The sequence below is a fragment of the Danio rerio genome, chromosome 15 (genome assembly GCF_052040795.2).
Source record: "Danio rerio strain M-AB ecotype USA chromosome 15, GRCz13ab, whole genome shotgun sequence".
NCBI lineage: Eukaryota > Metazoa > Chordata > Actinopteri > Cypriniformes > Danionidae > Danio > Danio rerio.
The window spans coordinates 21,149,502-21,165,879 of NC_141035.1; the positions used below are offsets into that span (position 1 = coordinate 21,149,502).

Here is a 16,378-nt window from a genome sequence, read left to right on the forward strand (position 1 = left end):
CTGAATACTATCAAAATACTTGTATAATTTTATTTGTAAAAGCTCCATATATTTATAATCTACATTATTTCTAAATGTATCAATAAAACGTTTACACTAGCACAATTTATCAATGCCATTTCATGAGGTGTTGTCATGAAAATAAAGCAAGCAGAAATGTAAGTGCTTATTTAAGCTGTCAAAGAGAAATTAAGATGAAGAGCCCACAATCAGCACCATCGATATTCAGTCTTAATAACTATAGGACCAAATGTCATTCTTTAGTGCCATACAAATCCATAGTATGGTATTTGCTGTATATTCACTGTATATTTTATTAGTACAGTATCGTTGCTCTACTGTATTTCTCAATGTTTGTGACTAGGGTATCACGATATTGGAAAAATCGACATTGTGATATTTAATATTTCTGCGATATATATTGCGATACGAATACTATTTTAGCTGATGAGATTGGGATAATTTTGTAGTGGAATGAATTAAACAGATTGCATGGATGAAGAAAACAGACCAAAGATAAAAGTGAAACAAGCAGTGCTTTGTGTTTTTCCGAAGAGTCAAACAGTTGTCAGATATTCAGGTACAGTGATTGAATAATCAAATGTTATGTAAAATAACACTGTACATTCTTCATTGATGGCCAACTTTAATCCCAACTCAACATTGCAGATCCTGCGATGTGACTATTTCGAATGCACACATTTGGATCATTGCTGAAGCCATATATTGTGCAGTCCTATTTATTACCAGTTTATTATTTTTTTAGTAGACACACTTTCTTACAACGTATCAAAAATGATGAATATTAGAATTTTAAATTGTCAACCTTTTAATTACACCAATTAATTTCATCTGTTAAAATTATGCTCCATGCCACAATATTGTGGAAAAATTAATCATCACAATGTCAGTTTTTTCCAATATCGTGCAAACCAGTATCTTACGGTATATCTTCAGATTGACAGTGGCTTCTGCATCCTGATCGCCACTGCTGGCCACACATCTGTATGTTCCAGCATTGTCGACCTTTGCGTTGTAGATGGTAAGAGTGGAGGACGTCTCGTCGTTGCGAATCACACTGATGTCCGGTCGACCAGGCTCAATTTTCTCCCCAGCTGGAGCAAACCAATCGATTTCCTTGGCCCCACCAATAACTACACGAAAAAACAAAACAAATGAACATCTCAGCATCCATGAGCAGATCGTGTGTATCAAATGTGTCATCAAATAAATCATTCTGTTTGAAGTTAAGCTGCTGTAACATCCACACAGAGATGAATCAATCAAAAGCGAATCAGGCCTGACGCGGGTGAATTGGTTGCTCGAATCGGTTGGGATTATGTGTCGCTGGCACAACAGCTGTCAGAAGGCACAACCTAAAACTTCAACCGATTCTCAGGTTACCAGTCTATTACCCAAATCAGCGGACCGTATGACACGGCACTGGTGAAGACTCAAATGTTGAGAGCTATTATCAGAGTCGTCGTTCCACGCCTTTGCCTCTTCAAATGAAGCCCAGGAGAGTGTAACGGGTTTTCAAACTGAGATATAAGGCACACAAAGGTTAAACATATTCCACTTGTATGACTTATTCACATGGGTCTCGTTTACTGTCATATTTTGGTGACATCGGACACCATCGGCGACATGAAAGTTGAACTCAGACTGGAGTACTGTTTCAGTCAATGAATCCTCTAGAAGATTATTGTTTTTTTAGGCCACACAAAACGTGAAAAACCAAACCTCCATTTAACCTTTTTGAACCAGTCATTAGGTTACTAAAACAGTGTATTAGAATGTTTTTATTGCACAATAAGACTGCACAGTTAATGAAAAGAGCATGTCAGCAAATAAGCAATGACTCCAATAGATAGATTCATTCTTTATTCTTCTACTTTATAATCATATACTTGAGTGTTCATTCACACCGAAAGCGGGGAGAGCGTCAAAGCAGCTGGAAGTCATTTATTTTTAATGCAAACCAGCAGCGATAAGTGGCAATGAGTTTGCATGAGCATTTAAAACAAATGAACAAACGTAACTATTATCCGCTTGCTTTTAGAGTGAGTTGTTAAATGCCTATGACTGGTCACACGCTCAACAGAAAGGGCTGCGATTGGCTCTATTGCACTGGTGCTGTTCACCGATAAGTGTCTGCAGTCCAGCAAACACACGCAGTATCCCCTCCCTCGCCATAGTATTGTACCACGTCATAGCTCATATGAGATAAATGACAGCAGTACATAATAACTGGTTAAGATCTATTTCCGAGCTGATACTGAATTGTCCGCGTCTGCATTGCGGTGCACCGAATAATTTTGACGCCCCTAATATACAGTTGAAGTCAGAATTATGAGCCCCCTTGAATTATTAGGCCCCTCTTTATTTTTCCCCCAATTTCTGTTTAATGGAGAGAAGATTTTTTCAACCCATTTCTAAACATAATACTTTTAATAACTAATTTCTTATAACTGAATAATTTACTCTTTGCCATAAAGACAGTAAATAATATTTGACTTGATATTTTTCAAGACACTTCTATACAGCTTACATTGACATTTAAAGGGTGAAACAGGGTAATTAGGTTAACAAGGTAGGTTAGGGTAATTAGGCAAGTTATTGTATGTCGATGGTTTGTTCTGTAGACTATCGAAAAAATATATAGCTTAAAGGGGCTAATCATTTTCTCCTTAAAATGGTGCTCAAAAAGTTAAAAACTGCTTTTATTCTAGCCAAAATAAAGCAAATAATACTTTCTCCAGAAGAAATAATATTATCAGACATACTAAGAAAATCAGTTAAAAAATTCCTTGATCAGTTAAACATTATTTGGGAAATATTTAAAAAAGGAAAAAAAATCAAAGGGGAGCTAATACTTCTGACTTCAACTGTATATATGGACACATATTGGATAAGTGGAGCAAAGCCACACAACATGAAACAACTTGATCTTTCTATAGTTAAATGAATTTGATAAAAAGCGTGTAACCTTTTCACGCAAGAAAGCATGTTTTTTATGTGGGAATGTAACTGATAGGTCCCAATAAATACAAGATCAGTGTAGCAAATTCTGATGACCAGAATGAACTTTGACGATCTCGCTGCCTTCAGTGTGAACGTACAGTCATAATAACTCCCAATTTCTTTAAAAAAAAAAAAATTTAAAGGCAATTTTTTTGCATGATTAATGTGCTGTTTTGTACCATTTGAGAAAATTGGTTTTTAAATGTGATATAAAAAAATTTATATATTTCACAAATATACTGTTTTCATTTTGTCACTGTGCTACAGGCAAAAGAAAAAAAACAGGAAACATTTATTTAGTATTGAGTTTTTTCAACCTTTCTGGACCAGTCATTAGATCACTTGAACGGTGTATAATAATTGTAATTACACAATAAAACTGCACATAATAATGAAAAGACCATTTTAGCAATAAGTGACTCCGCTATTGACTCCCAAATACTATGATTTCTCTTTCCAAAATACATAAAAGGCAAATATTTGTGGATGTTTAAAGCCTTTTCTCTACCATCTGAGAACACTGGCATTGCAAATGTGATCATTTAAAATCGATCCATGTAATTTCACAAATATACTGTTTTCATTTTGTCACTGTGCTACAGGCAAAAGAAAAACAGGAAAATATTTATTTAGTATTGAGTTTTCTGAGCAACCCACTGTCATAAATCTACTGAGAAATGTTATCAACTCAAACTCAGTTTTCACAATAAAAACTAGTTTCAAACCGTTTCACAGAGATAAAGGCAGCAGAGATGATGATAAACTCCAAAGAAAGATGTGTGTGTGTGTGTGTGTGTGTGTGTGTGTGTGTGTGTGTGTGTGTGTGTGTGTGTGTGTGTGTGTGTGTGTGTGTGTGTGTGTGTGTGTGTGTGTGTGTGTATTATATCATACACACAACGTGATGTAATGGGTATTAAAAATGAGTATTAGTATGAATAATATGAGCATATGAGTATTATAATTTTTTATTTATTATTTTGCAAATATGGTTTTATTAAGCTTTCATCCAGACTGACATGTAATCTAGTGATGTATTTTTAAGCATCTAATAGTGCAATACTGGTGTACAGCAGATATCTAAATTTCCAATAACTGAATATATAGTGATAATGAATTTCTACAATATTGATATCATAGACACTTCAAAACACTGTGAATAATTATTTATTCAGTATAATAATAGTGTATAGTGAATAATTTATTTAGTGTCATTTAATAATATCAATATTTTTGTATTAGTGTGCTGTTGAACATACAGCTTAATACGCAATTTACTTTAAAACATTAACATTTTTCCTTGTAAATCTGACCTAAGACATTGAATATTCTGTGAATATGTATAGGCCTTTGTTCTGGACACCGCACACTGAGATTCCATTTGTTAACAGTTAATTAAACAGAAGTACATGTAATGGAAACTACAAAAGCTTATAGTATTGATAGGTTGTTAGTTATTGCCTAATTACAATAAGTAATAGTCATTCAATTAAAATTAAGTTAATAATTAATACAACTCAGTTGCATTTCATTGATTTTAATGCATTAAATGACTTACTAATGATACATTAATGTATTGTATTGGACTCCCATTGATTTGTTTAAAGCATTTATTTAATATGAACATGTACACTATATATCATAAAGCAATACACTATTATTTTAGTTATTATTTTTGTCAAATTAATCTTTTTTGCAGCTTAGGTCAATAGTAGTATAAAAGTGTTAGCAACAAGAAAAATTGATAACTGCAGAAGCTTAATCTAAAATGTAAATGATTTCATGTATGAACTGCCGGGTCCCCATGCACTGAAATAGGAATAATTAGATTTAATTTTTCATTCATTTATTTCATTTGAAATGGTAACATTTTGTTGTGTTCTATGTGATTTCTGCTGTCTCCTTGTTTCTAAGGACTAAATAATGTTAAACAAGGCTACACTTTAAAAAAAAAAAAAAAAAAAAAAAAAGATTTTTTTTTCAAAGTTTGGACTCCATATTCGGATTGTTTGGAACCTAGCCTTTGCCCTATCAAGCTAAAAGAAATATTGAAACTGTATTATGACCTGAAAATAAGCAATACTTTTTTCTGATCTGTTTTATTTGTGGTAGTCCGGTTTTATATATAATCTGAACTTTTTTTTCTTTGTTTTTTTTTTTCCTTTTTTGGTTTCTTTCCATTGTTTTGTGTTAATATTTTTCTTTGCATTTCTTTTAAAAATGTATTGCTAGGCCTTTATTATTGTGAAAATAAAATAAACATAATTTAAAAAAAAAAGAAAAAAAAATGATGGTGCTAAAATAAAATTGGCACCAGATGAAATAGAACAGATACAGCCATTCAGAAGCACAGTCTATACACTCACTCACGAAATGGTACGATTTATAATCTATTTAATACATATTAACCGTCTTTGACATTATTAAATTTACAGTTAAAGTCAAAATTATTAGCTTCCCTTTGAAATTGTTTTTCTTTTTTAAATATTTCCGAATGATGATACAGAGCGAGGACATTTTTATAGTACGTCTGATAATATTTTTTTTCTTCTGGAGAAAGTCTTATTTGTTTTATTTTATCTTGAATAAAAGCTGTTTTCATTTTTTTTTAAAAACCATTTTAAGGTCAAAATTTTTAGCCCCTTTAAGTTTTTTTTTTTTTTCGATTGTCTACAGAACAAACCATCGTTATACAATAACTTGCCTAATTAACCAAACCTGCCTTTTTACCCAAATTAACCTAGTTAATCCTTTGAATGCTACTTTAAGTTTAATGCTACTTTAATTAAGTAAAATATTATTTACTGTCATCATGGCAAAGATAAGATAATATATTTATTAGAAATGAGTTATTAAAACTATTATGTTAAGAAATGTTTTAAAAAATCTCTCTGTTAAACAGAAATTGGAGGAAAAAAAACAGGGGCTAATAATTTAGGAGGGCTAATAATTCTGACTTCAACTGTACATGCTGAATCACGCAAATGTGTTTGTTCTAAAGTTCAATCTGCCAACCTGCGCTTGCGTTTGTTTTGATCCAGTAGTGTAATACCTGGTTAAACCACACTGTAAAAAATACATGATCAATTAGTCCTGACCGCATATATTTGTAGGTCATTGTAACTTATTAAACTAAGTTAATCGTGTTTTAACTTGATTTTATAAGTTACACAAGCTGTTTTAAGTCAATTTAACAAAATATAAGCTCAACGGACTCATAAGGTTAATTTGATTCAGCTTAAAAAATTAAGGCAACCATGCATGATTTTTTAATTCAATTGAATTCACCTTTATTTGTAAAGCACTTTTTAAAATGTAAATTGTGTCAAAGAAGCTTCACATAGAAGACCATAGTAAATTGTACAGTGCACCGGGTGCCAAACTTACATACTACACCTTTAACTGTGAATCAAATGCTCTCATCTATTTCGTCAAAGATTGTGACCACCATATATTTAGGGAGACAATTTATTTAATAATATATATATTATTAAATAAATAATATATTTTTATTTATTTATTTAATAAATAAAAATATATTTTTATTATTTTATTTTTATTTATTCTATTTTTTCCCCTTTAATACCTTTATCTCGTCAGGATTTAATAAATAAATCAAAGATGACAGTTGAAGACACTTATTATGCTATATCAGTTTTCTGTTCTCTTTCATATGAATGAGACATGTTCTTTTGAACCTCTTTTGAACTTTTTCCAAGAAACATGAATAACTTCTGAAGGATCATGAGAGTATGCAATTTCAACATATCATCTGTAATGTTCCTTGTATTATTTTTAAAACTAAATTCTCCTAAATGTACTGTATATTCACAATTTCTGAAAGAAATGCATATTCTAACACAAAATACCCTCACATATCGCCTTTCACTTATTCTCAACAGATTTGCTCAAACTCAAACACTTACATGAGTTTGGAAGACGTGATAAATTATTACTGAATTTTTAGAGAACTATCCCTTTAATGGTTCTGGTTAAATGACAGCAGCAGACAAAAAAAGACTGACGGTAATATGCGATACAGATGGACAAACAGACCCATCACAGTTTGGTAGGCAAAGAAAACAATGCCATATTCAATGTCACTTCAGTTTCCAAAGCCAAGTATTTTAATCAGTGTAAAAGCATATATGTACCAGATGTAACCTGGTGGATTGTCATTCTGTTTTTATCCATGTGGTCTCAAGCCAAAAAGACTTGCCCACATGGAAACTCACTGCAACAAAAATCCCACTCCTAGCTCACACAGACCAAGAATAAGCAGCAAAAAATAGGTTGAAATTATCTACAACACAAAGCTCTGCACTTAGTGGCTGGAGCTGAATTAATTGCAGGAAACTCTTCAAAGAACAGTAATGAGGTGCAGAAGGTTCCTGGTCAATATGAGAACTTACCTTCACACAAAAAGAAGCGAGACTCTCCGACGCTGATCTCGCCGTGCGCAGGTGTAATATCGACCTGCAGAGAAACTGAAGAGAAAGACAAGTATTAAGATTAAAGAACACATCAAGCAAACCCACTGAAGTTATTCCACACAAAAAAAATCCTACTCTCAAAACTTTTCAAACCGTTATTTCTCCACATGCATAATTCAGCACTCTCTGATAGCACTTTTCATTAATTCCACACAAGCAGCTGATCTCTCCAATTTCATAAGCGCACGGGTAACTATGGAAACCCCTCTGACACGAGCTCTTCAGATAAACAACAGTGCATCATTTTGATCCGACTAAATGAGAGGCGACAACAGACAGTGAAGCTAACAAGCTCATTGTCAACTCGGCCATTTCACCTCCTTAAGAGTTTTGCAGGATCATTTATTGCCTTATTGCCTCCGCATATTCAGCACAATGTCACCAACGCACCCCATTACGCTGAGATTTATCTCTGAGAAACTCCCAATCCCCTCTTAAACTCATTCGAAGGTAGGCTAAACAGGCTGTTTGCTTTTTGAAAAACAATGCGTCTTGCTGCTTTATCTTCAGAAACTCATAGGAATGGAAAGAGTAAAACAGGTCGATTTGTTTCAATCGAGGAAATGTAAAACCAAGGGCTTGGGCGTAAACTTTAAAGAGGCCGTTGCTCATTTCTCATTCATATGTCGGAGCACTTGGGATGTTTGGGAAATGAGTAAAGACAAAGAGAGCAGACCGAAGACAAAATTGATCCGCTCACAGATGGTGGCCTTTAGTCTTCCAGGTAATTTAATAAATGGACAAAGCCAGAAGAGGGTAAACCTCAATTAAATCAGCATATTCAATCGATACTATTGGATGTTTGTTGTTCTTGGTGGAAGGGCCATCTATTCCGTGTGCCTTCTCACATTTATATTCTTTATTTAGATGAAAGAGTAACTTTTAATCTGCAAATTTGGTAAATCGACCAACTTTGGGACTGGCATGAAAAGGCTTAAGTTCTGCCGAGGACAGGACTTTAAATTAATTAGCCTCTCATTAGTAGGGCATGCTGGGAGATGCATGGTGACACTGAAGCTGTGTGCGGAATGGTCACAGACCTCTAATCTCTGAGGGCCCTGCTTGAATTCGCTTTGAAGAATTACAAGAACAATGCTGCCTACGGTGACCCATTTGCTCAACTAAAGACAGATTTGGCTTCTATGTTCTAACCAAAAGCATTTTAGGAAAGGAAATTTATTTATGCTTGGAAACTATGCTTGAAAGTTACTTTCAGTACAGAGAAGCTGCAAAAAAATAATTGCTCGCAACCATTTAGGTCGAAAAGACAAATGCAGTTGAAACCAGGAGTTTACATACACTGTATTAAAAGGCACATAACCATTTAAAAAAAAAAAAAAGGTCAGATATTGATGTGACTAAACTCTTTCTCTTTTAGGTAAGTTAACATTATCAAATTTGTCTCTGTTATAATTAATAGCAGAATAATGAGAGAGATACTTTGTGAGAAATTGTTATAACTTTTCTTGAAAGTGAAGTTTACATATAATAAGATTTTTATGCTTCTAAAAAAGCTCAGATGATGGTGTCAAGGTTTTGGAAGTTTTCTGATTGGTTAATTGACAACATTTGAGTTAATTGGAGGCACAACTGTAGAATAGTATTTAAGGAAAACCTCAAACACACGGCTTACTTGTGTGACAACATGGGAAAATCAACAAGCCAGAATCAACAAAAAAAGCCAGACTGCAATTTGCTAAATTACACTGGGAAAAGAATAATTTTGAAGACATGTCCTGTGGTCTGATGGAACTAAGATTGAACTGTTTGGCCATAATGGCCAGTGTTCCACTTGGAGGACAAAGGGAAAAGCTTACAAGCCTAGGACCACCATCCCAACTGTGAAGTATGGGGGCAGCAGCATCATGTTGTGGGGCTGTTTTGCTGCAAGATGGACTGGTCCACTTCACAGCATAGATGCCATCATGAAAAAAGAACATTATGTAGAAATACTGAAGCAACATCTCAAGATGTCAGCCAGGAAATTAAAACTTGGCCACAAACGGGTGTTCCAATTGGACCATGACCCTAAGCATACTGCCAAATTAGTTAAAATGTACTTTAAGGACAACAGAGTGAATGTTTTGCAGTGGCCATCACAAAACCCTGAGCTCAATCCTATAGAAAGTTTGTGGGCAGAGTTGAAAAAGCTTGTGCGAGCAAGACAGTTTACAAATCTAACTCAGTTACATTACACCTATTATGTCAGGAGGAATAGGCCACAATTCCATCAAACTATTGTGAGGAACTTGTGGAAGGATACCCAAAACATTTGACCAAAGTCATGCAGTTTAAAAGCAAAGATAAAAAAATACAAAGTAAATGTGTATTAACTTTTGACTGTCTATAATTTTTTTTTTTTAATTCTCCAAAAAATTATCTCATTATTTTGGCATCTAGCACATGTAAATGATTTAGGTAATCCTAATGGACCTAAAATAGTAAATGTTTAGTATGAATTATCATCAGACATAAAAAAAATAAAATAAAAAAAAATGTTATGTTCCTTTTTTTAAAGTGCATGTAAGTTTCTGGGTTTTAACTGTATGTTAAAGAGCACCTATGATGAAAATCATCTTTTGGGAGCTGTTTGGACAGAACTGTGTGTAGATACAGTGTGTCCACAGTCACATCGGGGTGATATAAAGACAATAAGTCTCTTTTTTTAATTTCCTGATGTTAAAACAGGATCCAAATGGCTCCCATTTTGAGGCCAACTGCAACGTGACGTAGGAGTGCAGTGTCCCCGCCCACCAAACTGATTGACAGCAGCATATTACCATGTCTCTGTAGTAATGCATATAATCATATCAACAAGACAGGTGATGCGCAAAGCAACCGGGATTAAAAAATCTCTTGAGTTCTCTGTGGTCATCAATCATCATCAAATTTGACAATGTTTTACAAGTTCAAAACAATGCATGTTTTTAATGAATTACAGTGTTTTTACCATGTTTACTTTATCACCAAAACTGCATGCCAGTATAATTATAAAGGAAGATGGTTCAATCCAGGTTTTAGGACATTAAATCATGTTTGTTTTGTACATTAATATAACGGATATCTATACAGCAGTAGATATTAACATGTTTGTCACATTTGCCGTGCTCTGTGTATGTGGTAACTTTGTAACAACATTGTGTGTGACAAAATGGCTTGAATTATCTCCACAACAAATACATTAAATAATCACTGGTATGCTTTATAATGTAGTATTTCTCACAAACGCTATGTGAGATCTGCTTCCTTCATGTCTGTCACTGTGCTGTTTATCTGATACAGCCGAGGTGGAGATTGAGCCACACTCTGACAGGCACATGGGAACGATGGGCCGTAAATTTTCTGAAAGGTATAATAAATTATCTGATGTATGTTTTGAGCAGAAACTTTACAAACACATTCTAGAGACACAAACGATTTTTCTTAAATCGTGAACAAGGGGTAAAAAAGGTGGCCTTTAAGACATGAAAAGTTACATACACAGATAAGTGAAACCTACTGATCGCCGACTGGGGTCGTTCAATTAGAATGAGGTAATGAGGATAAGATAAGCTATACTTGGCTGCACAGTAGCACATAATCTATAAAATATAGATATCTATAAAATTGTTTTAGTGTTACACTGTAAAAAAAATGCTGGGTTCCACACAAGTGATTTGAGTTGGGACATGAAGGAATTTTACAAATTTAAGTGGATGGAAAGTAAAACTTTTTTTAGATTGTCCCAAAAAAAAAACGTATTTTGTATAAGTAGTTTAAAAAAACACCAAACATCATTTTTTTGAGTATAGAAACAATAGCTTCATACGAGCAAATTAGAATTTATTGGACTACAAGCAGAAGCCCATGTGAGTGCAGAAAAGCATTACAGTATATTTCAGTTACCATTTTATTTTGATGGCTCGCTGCTGGTGATATGACAGAAATCTCATATCACAATATGTCATCTCATATCCTGATAACCATACATTGCATATATAGTTACTTTTCTGCAAATTCAATCGGTTTGGATGTATAGTTCACTGAAAATGAAAATTCTGTCATGATTTACTCACACTTCACTTGTTCCAAACCTGTCTGAGTTGCTTTCTTCTGCTGAACACACACACGCACACACAAACACACACACACACACACACACACACACACACACACACACACACACACACACACATACACACACACACACACAAAAGATGTACTGAAGAATGTTAGAAAGTATAGCAGCAGCCATTGACTTCCATGGTCTTTTTTGTTCCTTCTATAGTTCCTTTGATGGCTGCTTGTTTCCAACTTCCTTCGGAATATCTTGTTTCAACTAAAGAAAGAAATTCATAGAAGTTTATAACACTGTGAGTGTGATTAAATGGTGACGAAATGTTCATTTTTGAGTGAACTATCTTTTATTAAGTACTCAAAAATCTACTCATTAATATGTGATTATTTTTCTCTTTTGATTCAGATCTTCCAGGCATATGTTTGATTAAGAACGTAGACATATAAAATAACTAATACAATATATAACACTTCAAAAACTATTACAGGCCCAACATAAAACATTGCTCAATAAAATGCAACATTTAAACATTGTACTTTCAAGCTTAAACTTTTCTAGTCATGATGTTATTCATGTTTCTGCCTTCATGTTCATGGTTGTGCATATGTTTATCCAAATGATGGAAAAGTACTGCGATAAAGCACTAAATAATTCATCAGGGGTTACCACAGCGGAGTGAACCGCCAACCTATCCAGCATATGTTTTACACCAGGGATGTCCAAACTCGGTCCTAGAGGACCAGTGTCCTGCATATTTTAGCTCCAACCCCAATTAAACACACATAGAACCAGCTAATCAAGCTCTTTCTAGGTATACAGGGAGGTATATTGAGAGAAGTTGAAGTTAAACTATGCAGGACACCGGCCCTCCAGGACTGAGTTTGGACACCCCTGTTTTACACAGTGGATGCCCTTCTATCTGCAACCCAGTACTGGGAAACACCCCACTGACTGATTGTGTGTAGACTGACTGTTCATCATCTAAATGTTTGAATGTTGTGGATGTTTACTACCAAGCAGAATTAGTATACTGTCTGATTAATCGTCTAATGTCTAGGGTTGTGCCAATAGACGATGCCATCGTCCATCACCGATTGCCGACAAACTTTACAATGCTGAGCCGGCATCGCGATCCGTCGCCCGGCCCCACATTCATATTGATATATAACTTAATATTTGCGTGTCATCTTAATAGCAATAACGGCCTTTTCTTGAGCAGTGTTAAATGTTACATATAGCTGCCACTCGCACGGCTGACAGCATCGTGAGGAATAATGAAGGATTATACAGCACCTCTCGCGCTTAAAATGTGTAGATTCAATGGCAAACGCTGTTACCTGCAAACCCCGTCCCACAGACTTTACAGTAAATGGCTTTAGTCATTTTCATAGCGGACTTGAAGCCACTGGAGGTCTTTTATTTACTCTTGGAAAAGTGTAAATTGTGGATTAACATTTAGCACATGATCACTAATAAGGTGTGCCTTTATTAGTAACTGTGGGTAAATCTGTCAGTGTTATTTCCATTCTCTCATCTTCAGCGCTTCACATTTTCGCGGTTGTAGCTCCTGTCATCTGAAGGCAGAAGGGATTGACTTGGTGATTGACAGCTGATGTTAACCAACCATTGGCATTCAGTTAGAGCAGTGGGCCAATAAAAAAAGAACTTCAGCAAGTTCACATAGCAACCTGTTACTGAGTGCTGCGTTTGGCGTTTTTTGGTCTAAAGATGCATTTTGCATAAATGTCTCCTAAATCCGCGCATGCGCTGAGGATTTTGCAGTTAAAACAATAAAAATCTATGCACTAGTGAACTCCAACCAAACTCTCATCTCCTCCACCAGCTGTGGGAAAAGCCATTAGAACGACACAGATCACTGTGCTTATTTATGCCAGAGTCCCACGAAAAAAAGATTGACAGGTGGTCATTTGTTTGTAACTTTATTTATTTATGGTTTGGTTATGGGTAGAGCAAAGACCATGTGGGTCAGGTAGTGAAAACAGTAGGCTACAATGAATTAATTCGTTATGAATGAATTGATATTTAACAACCACCCCCACTCCCCGCCTACGACGACGATGCCATTGTCCATCGCGATGTTTCACATTAGACATTGTACGATGCCAAATTGGTCAACATCGCACAACCCTAGTTCAGACTGCATGATTTTAACTCCCATTTTGACTCGCCGACAGGTTTTGAGAAATCACCAACAATATGCCCAAAACCACAGGCAAATCGGTGCTCGTTCACGAAAGTAATAATCACACAGTGTGAACTATCAAAGATGCAATCTGAGAGACTTGCCAATATGTCGCCTTTACCCATTAGATATTTGGCATGCTAAATAGCTGGAGCCCTCAGCGATTCATATCATGCCATGTAAAATGTGTTCTGGTCAAAAACAACATCATCAATTACCTACAGCCAATCAGAGAGCAGCATCCACCAGTATGGGTATCTGCAGGCCAGTGGGAGGTTGGGGAGAATTAAAAAGCACTTTTTCGATCAAACAGAACCCAAGAAATGGAGGAAAAACTAGTGTGAATTTGGCAGGAGCACTCGTGTCTGTTTGACGTGTCATCTGAACAATATCACAACCAAGTCAAAGAAGAAAAAAGTGTAGGAGAAATTCCCTTCAAAATCCAGGTGAGCAAAATAAGCACATTTCTACCCCACTAAAGACTTCTTTCTCATTATGTAGCTAAAAAACAAAAGATACACTATGTGCACTTGCATGTGTAGTTTAGTTGTGAGACGTAGTTTGCAGACCAAAACAAAGTTGTCAGCGATTCTTTCTATTTTGAAGTCATCCAGTGGGAAACCCCCTGTCGCCGACCCATCTTGTAGTGTAAACAAAGCAGTGACAGAATGATACTACAGTTAGTCATGCAGTGGGAAAACATCTGTGACGCCACAACTTTAAAAATCGTGCTGTCTGAATTTGCCATATCACTTTATGTTGCTGGGCCATTACAGCCATTTTGTTGGCTTTAACAGAGTCAAAAGAAAGTGGACAATCAAAACAAACGCCAAAGGAAAAAAATTATATAAAGTAGACGAATTAATGTTACAAACAAACAACCCCCTTTAATGAAACAAATGTGACAAATTAACATAGACATTATTGAAAAAGTAAAATGCACAGTAGGATAGGTACTAAGTTTTATCAGTCACTCACTGGATTTTGCTGTGGCCATTGCCCAGTTTAATTTGACTAAATGATTGGAGAAATCCACCAATATTCCTCCACAGACAAGTCTGGCATTTCCCCTGAAGACCTTGTGATGACCTTTTGATTAAACGCACAAGCTCTTTATTTTTTTCAATCTTGAAATGAAACACTCACAGATGAACTGAGCGTGATCTATGGCATGGATTTATTTGGAAAATATTCAGGTTGAATTTTCATTTCATGCTGATTTTCAAGCTCAGCTGCGCTTCAAGGAACAACTTTAAAGTCGGAGTCTGTGGAACAGAGTATTTCACCACTGTATAAAAGCAATCCATTCTACTTTGTGGAAGTGAACAGCCTTCGAAGGCATATCATTTGCTTGTTATAGTGTAATAATGCATTTCTCATTGCTGCTGACCCTCCACAGAAATTGGCGTACAAATCAATTGAACCAAGTTTGAAAACAGCCTTGGTGACGAGAACAAATAAATATATAAATAACTAACAGCGACATACACATTTCCTTCTCATTAATTCCCATTATATTGTGTTATTTTTTACTCATTAGGAAAATAATTTCTTTATTCCGTTACCCTCTTGCGTCCTACACAACATTTGCCCTTCTGTGAAACTGAAAATATTCTTCTTAGCCATTAAACAATAAGTAAAGTGATGTCAGGGGTGGTTAAGCAGAGCACCATATAGATTGTCTGTACAACTCTTTATTTGTGAATAACAAGGTAGAATTTTTTAGGATGTACTCACACAAGGCACAGTTGTCTTGAACCGTTCCCAGACGCGATAGCCAAGCAACCCCTACCCCCCCCCCCCATTCCCTCTCCCCCTCAGCCCTCACATTGCATTTGTTGCCTTCCATGCCTGAGCATGCTTACATCATTGATGATGCAACTGTTCAGTTTAAGAGAAGCGTTCTCGCTCTGTACAATGAAGATTGCTTCAGTTATATTATTTTAAAGGTGCAGTAGGTGATCTGCCAGAATGCTAGCATTAGCATAATAGTTTAGAAACTTTACGACCCTCCCCTGCCATCCAAAGCCACACCTTCTTAAGTTGTGAACTCGCAAACACGCACTGATTAAATATACACTAGATCATGTCATTCAACCGTTAGAAAACTCTATCGAGACACGCACTTTATCAAGGGTAGTTGTTGACAGGCTAGCGGGTGCAGGATTTATATTTCCCCAAAACTGTGTCACAGGCTGTCAGTGTTCAAAAATGAACAAATGTGTGAATATAAATCAAACTTTACCTCAATAAAGCTGGTTAGGCATAAGAGCACATTTACTTATGTTTTCTTATTAAACTAAATAAAAGTTAGATCAGAAAAAAGGAGAGCTAAAAACAGAAATATCCCTTTATAATTTTACATTACACTTATGTTTAATTTTCCAAGCCAACAGGTGACTTTTCATTTTCAGCTGTGTTCGCTGATGTTTGCACATTGCCTGTTTTCATCTCCTTTTCCACTTGAAGAACTAAATGCTTAGGTCTATTTAAGCCACTATTTTATCAATGCTGTAAAAGATACTCCATGAACCTGAAAATAGCCAATCTTTTGCCGAACGTTTTCAGTGGCTGAACAACACTACCATGCATATAAACACATTC

At 35.4% G+C, this 16,378-nt stretch overlaps 2 protein-coding genes across 52 annotated transcripts in view; both read right to left on the reverse strand.

Annotated features, from left to right (window-relative positions):
* The window catches only part of LOC147840601 (uncharacterized), a 570,564-nt gene that overhangs the window by 233,792 nt on the left and 320,394 nt on the right, over nt 1-16,378 (reverse strand). The gene's annotated exons all lie outside the window — the stretch shown is intronic.
* Nucleotides 1-16,378, reverse strand: part of ncam1b (neural cell adhesion molecule 1b) — a 220,620-nt gene that overhangs the window by 122,606 nt on the left and 81,636 nt on the right. For all 51 annotated transcript variants that reach the window (XR_015508319.1, XR_015508318.1, XR_015508312.1 and 48 more), the window contains 2 exon segments: nt 7,434-7,508; nt 945-1,154 (listed from right to left, as the gene is read on the reverse strand). Coding sequence is in view for 13 of the 51 variants with exons in the window: in XM_087282357.1 (XP_087138483.1) it covers nt 945-1,154; nt 7,434-7,508 (285 nt within the window). In the remaining 38 variants the exon portion in view is untranslated.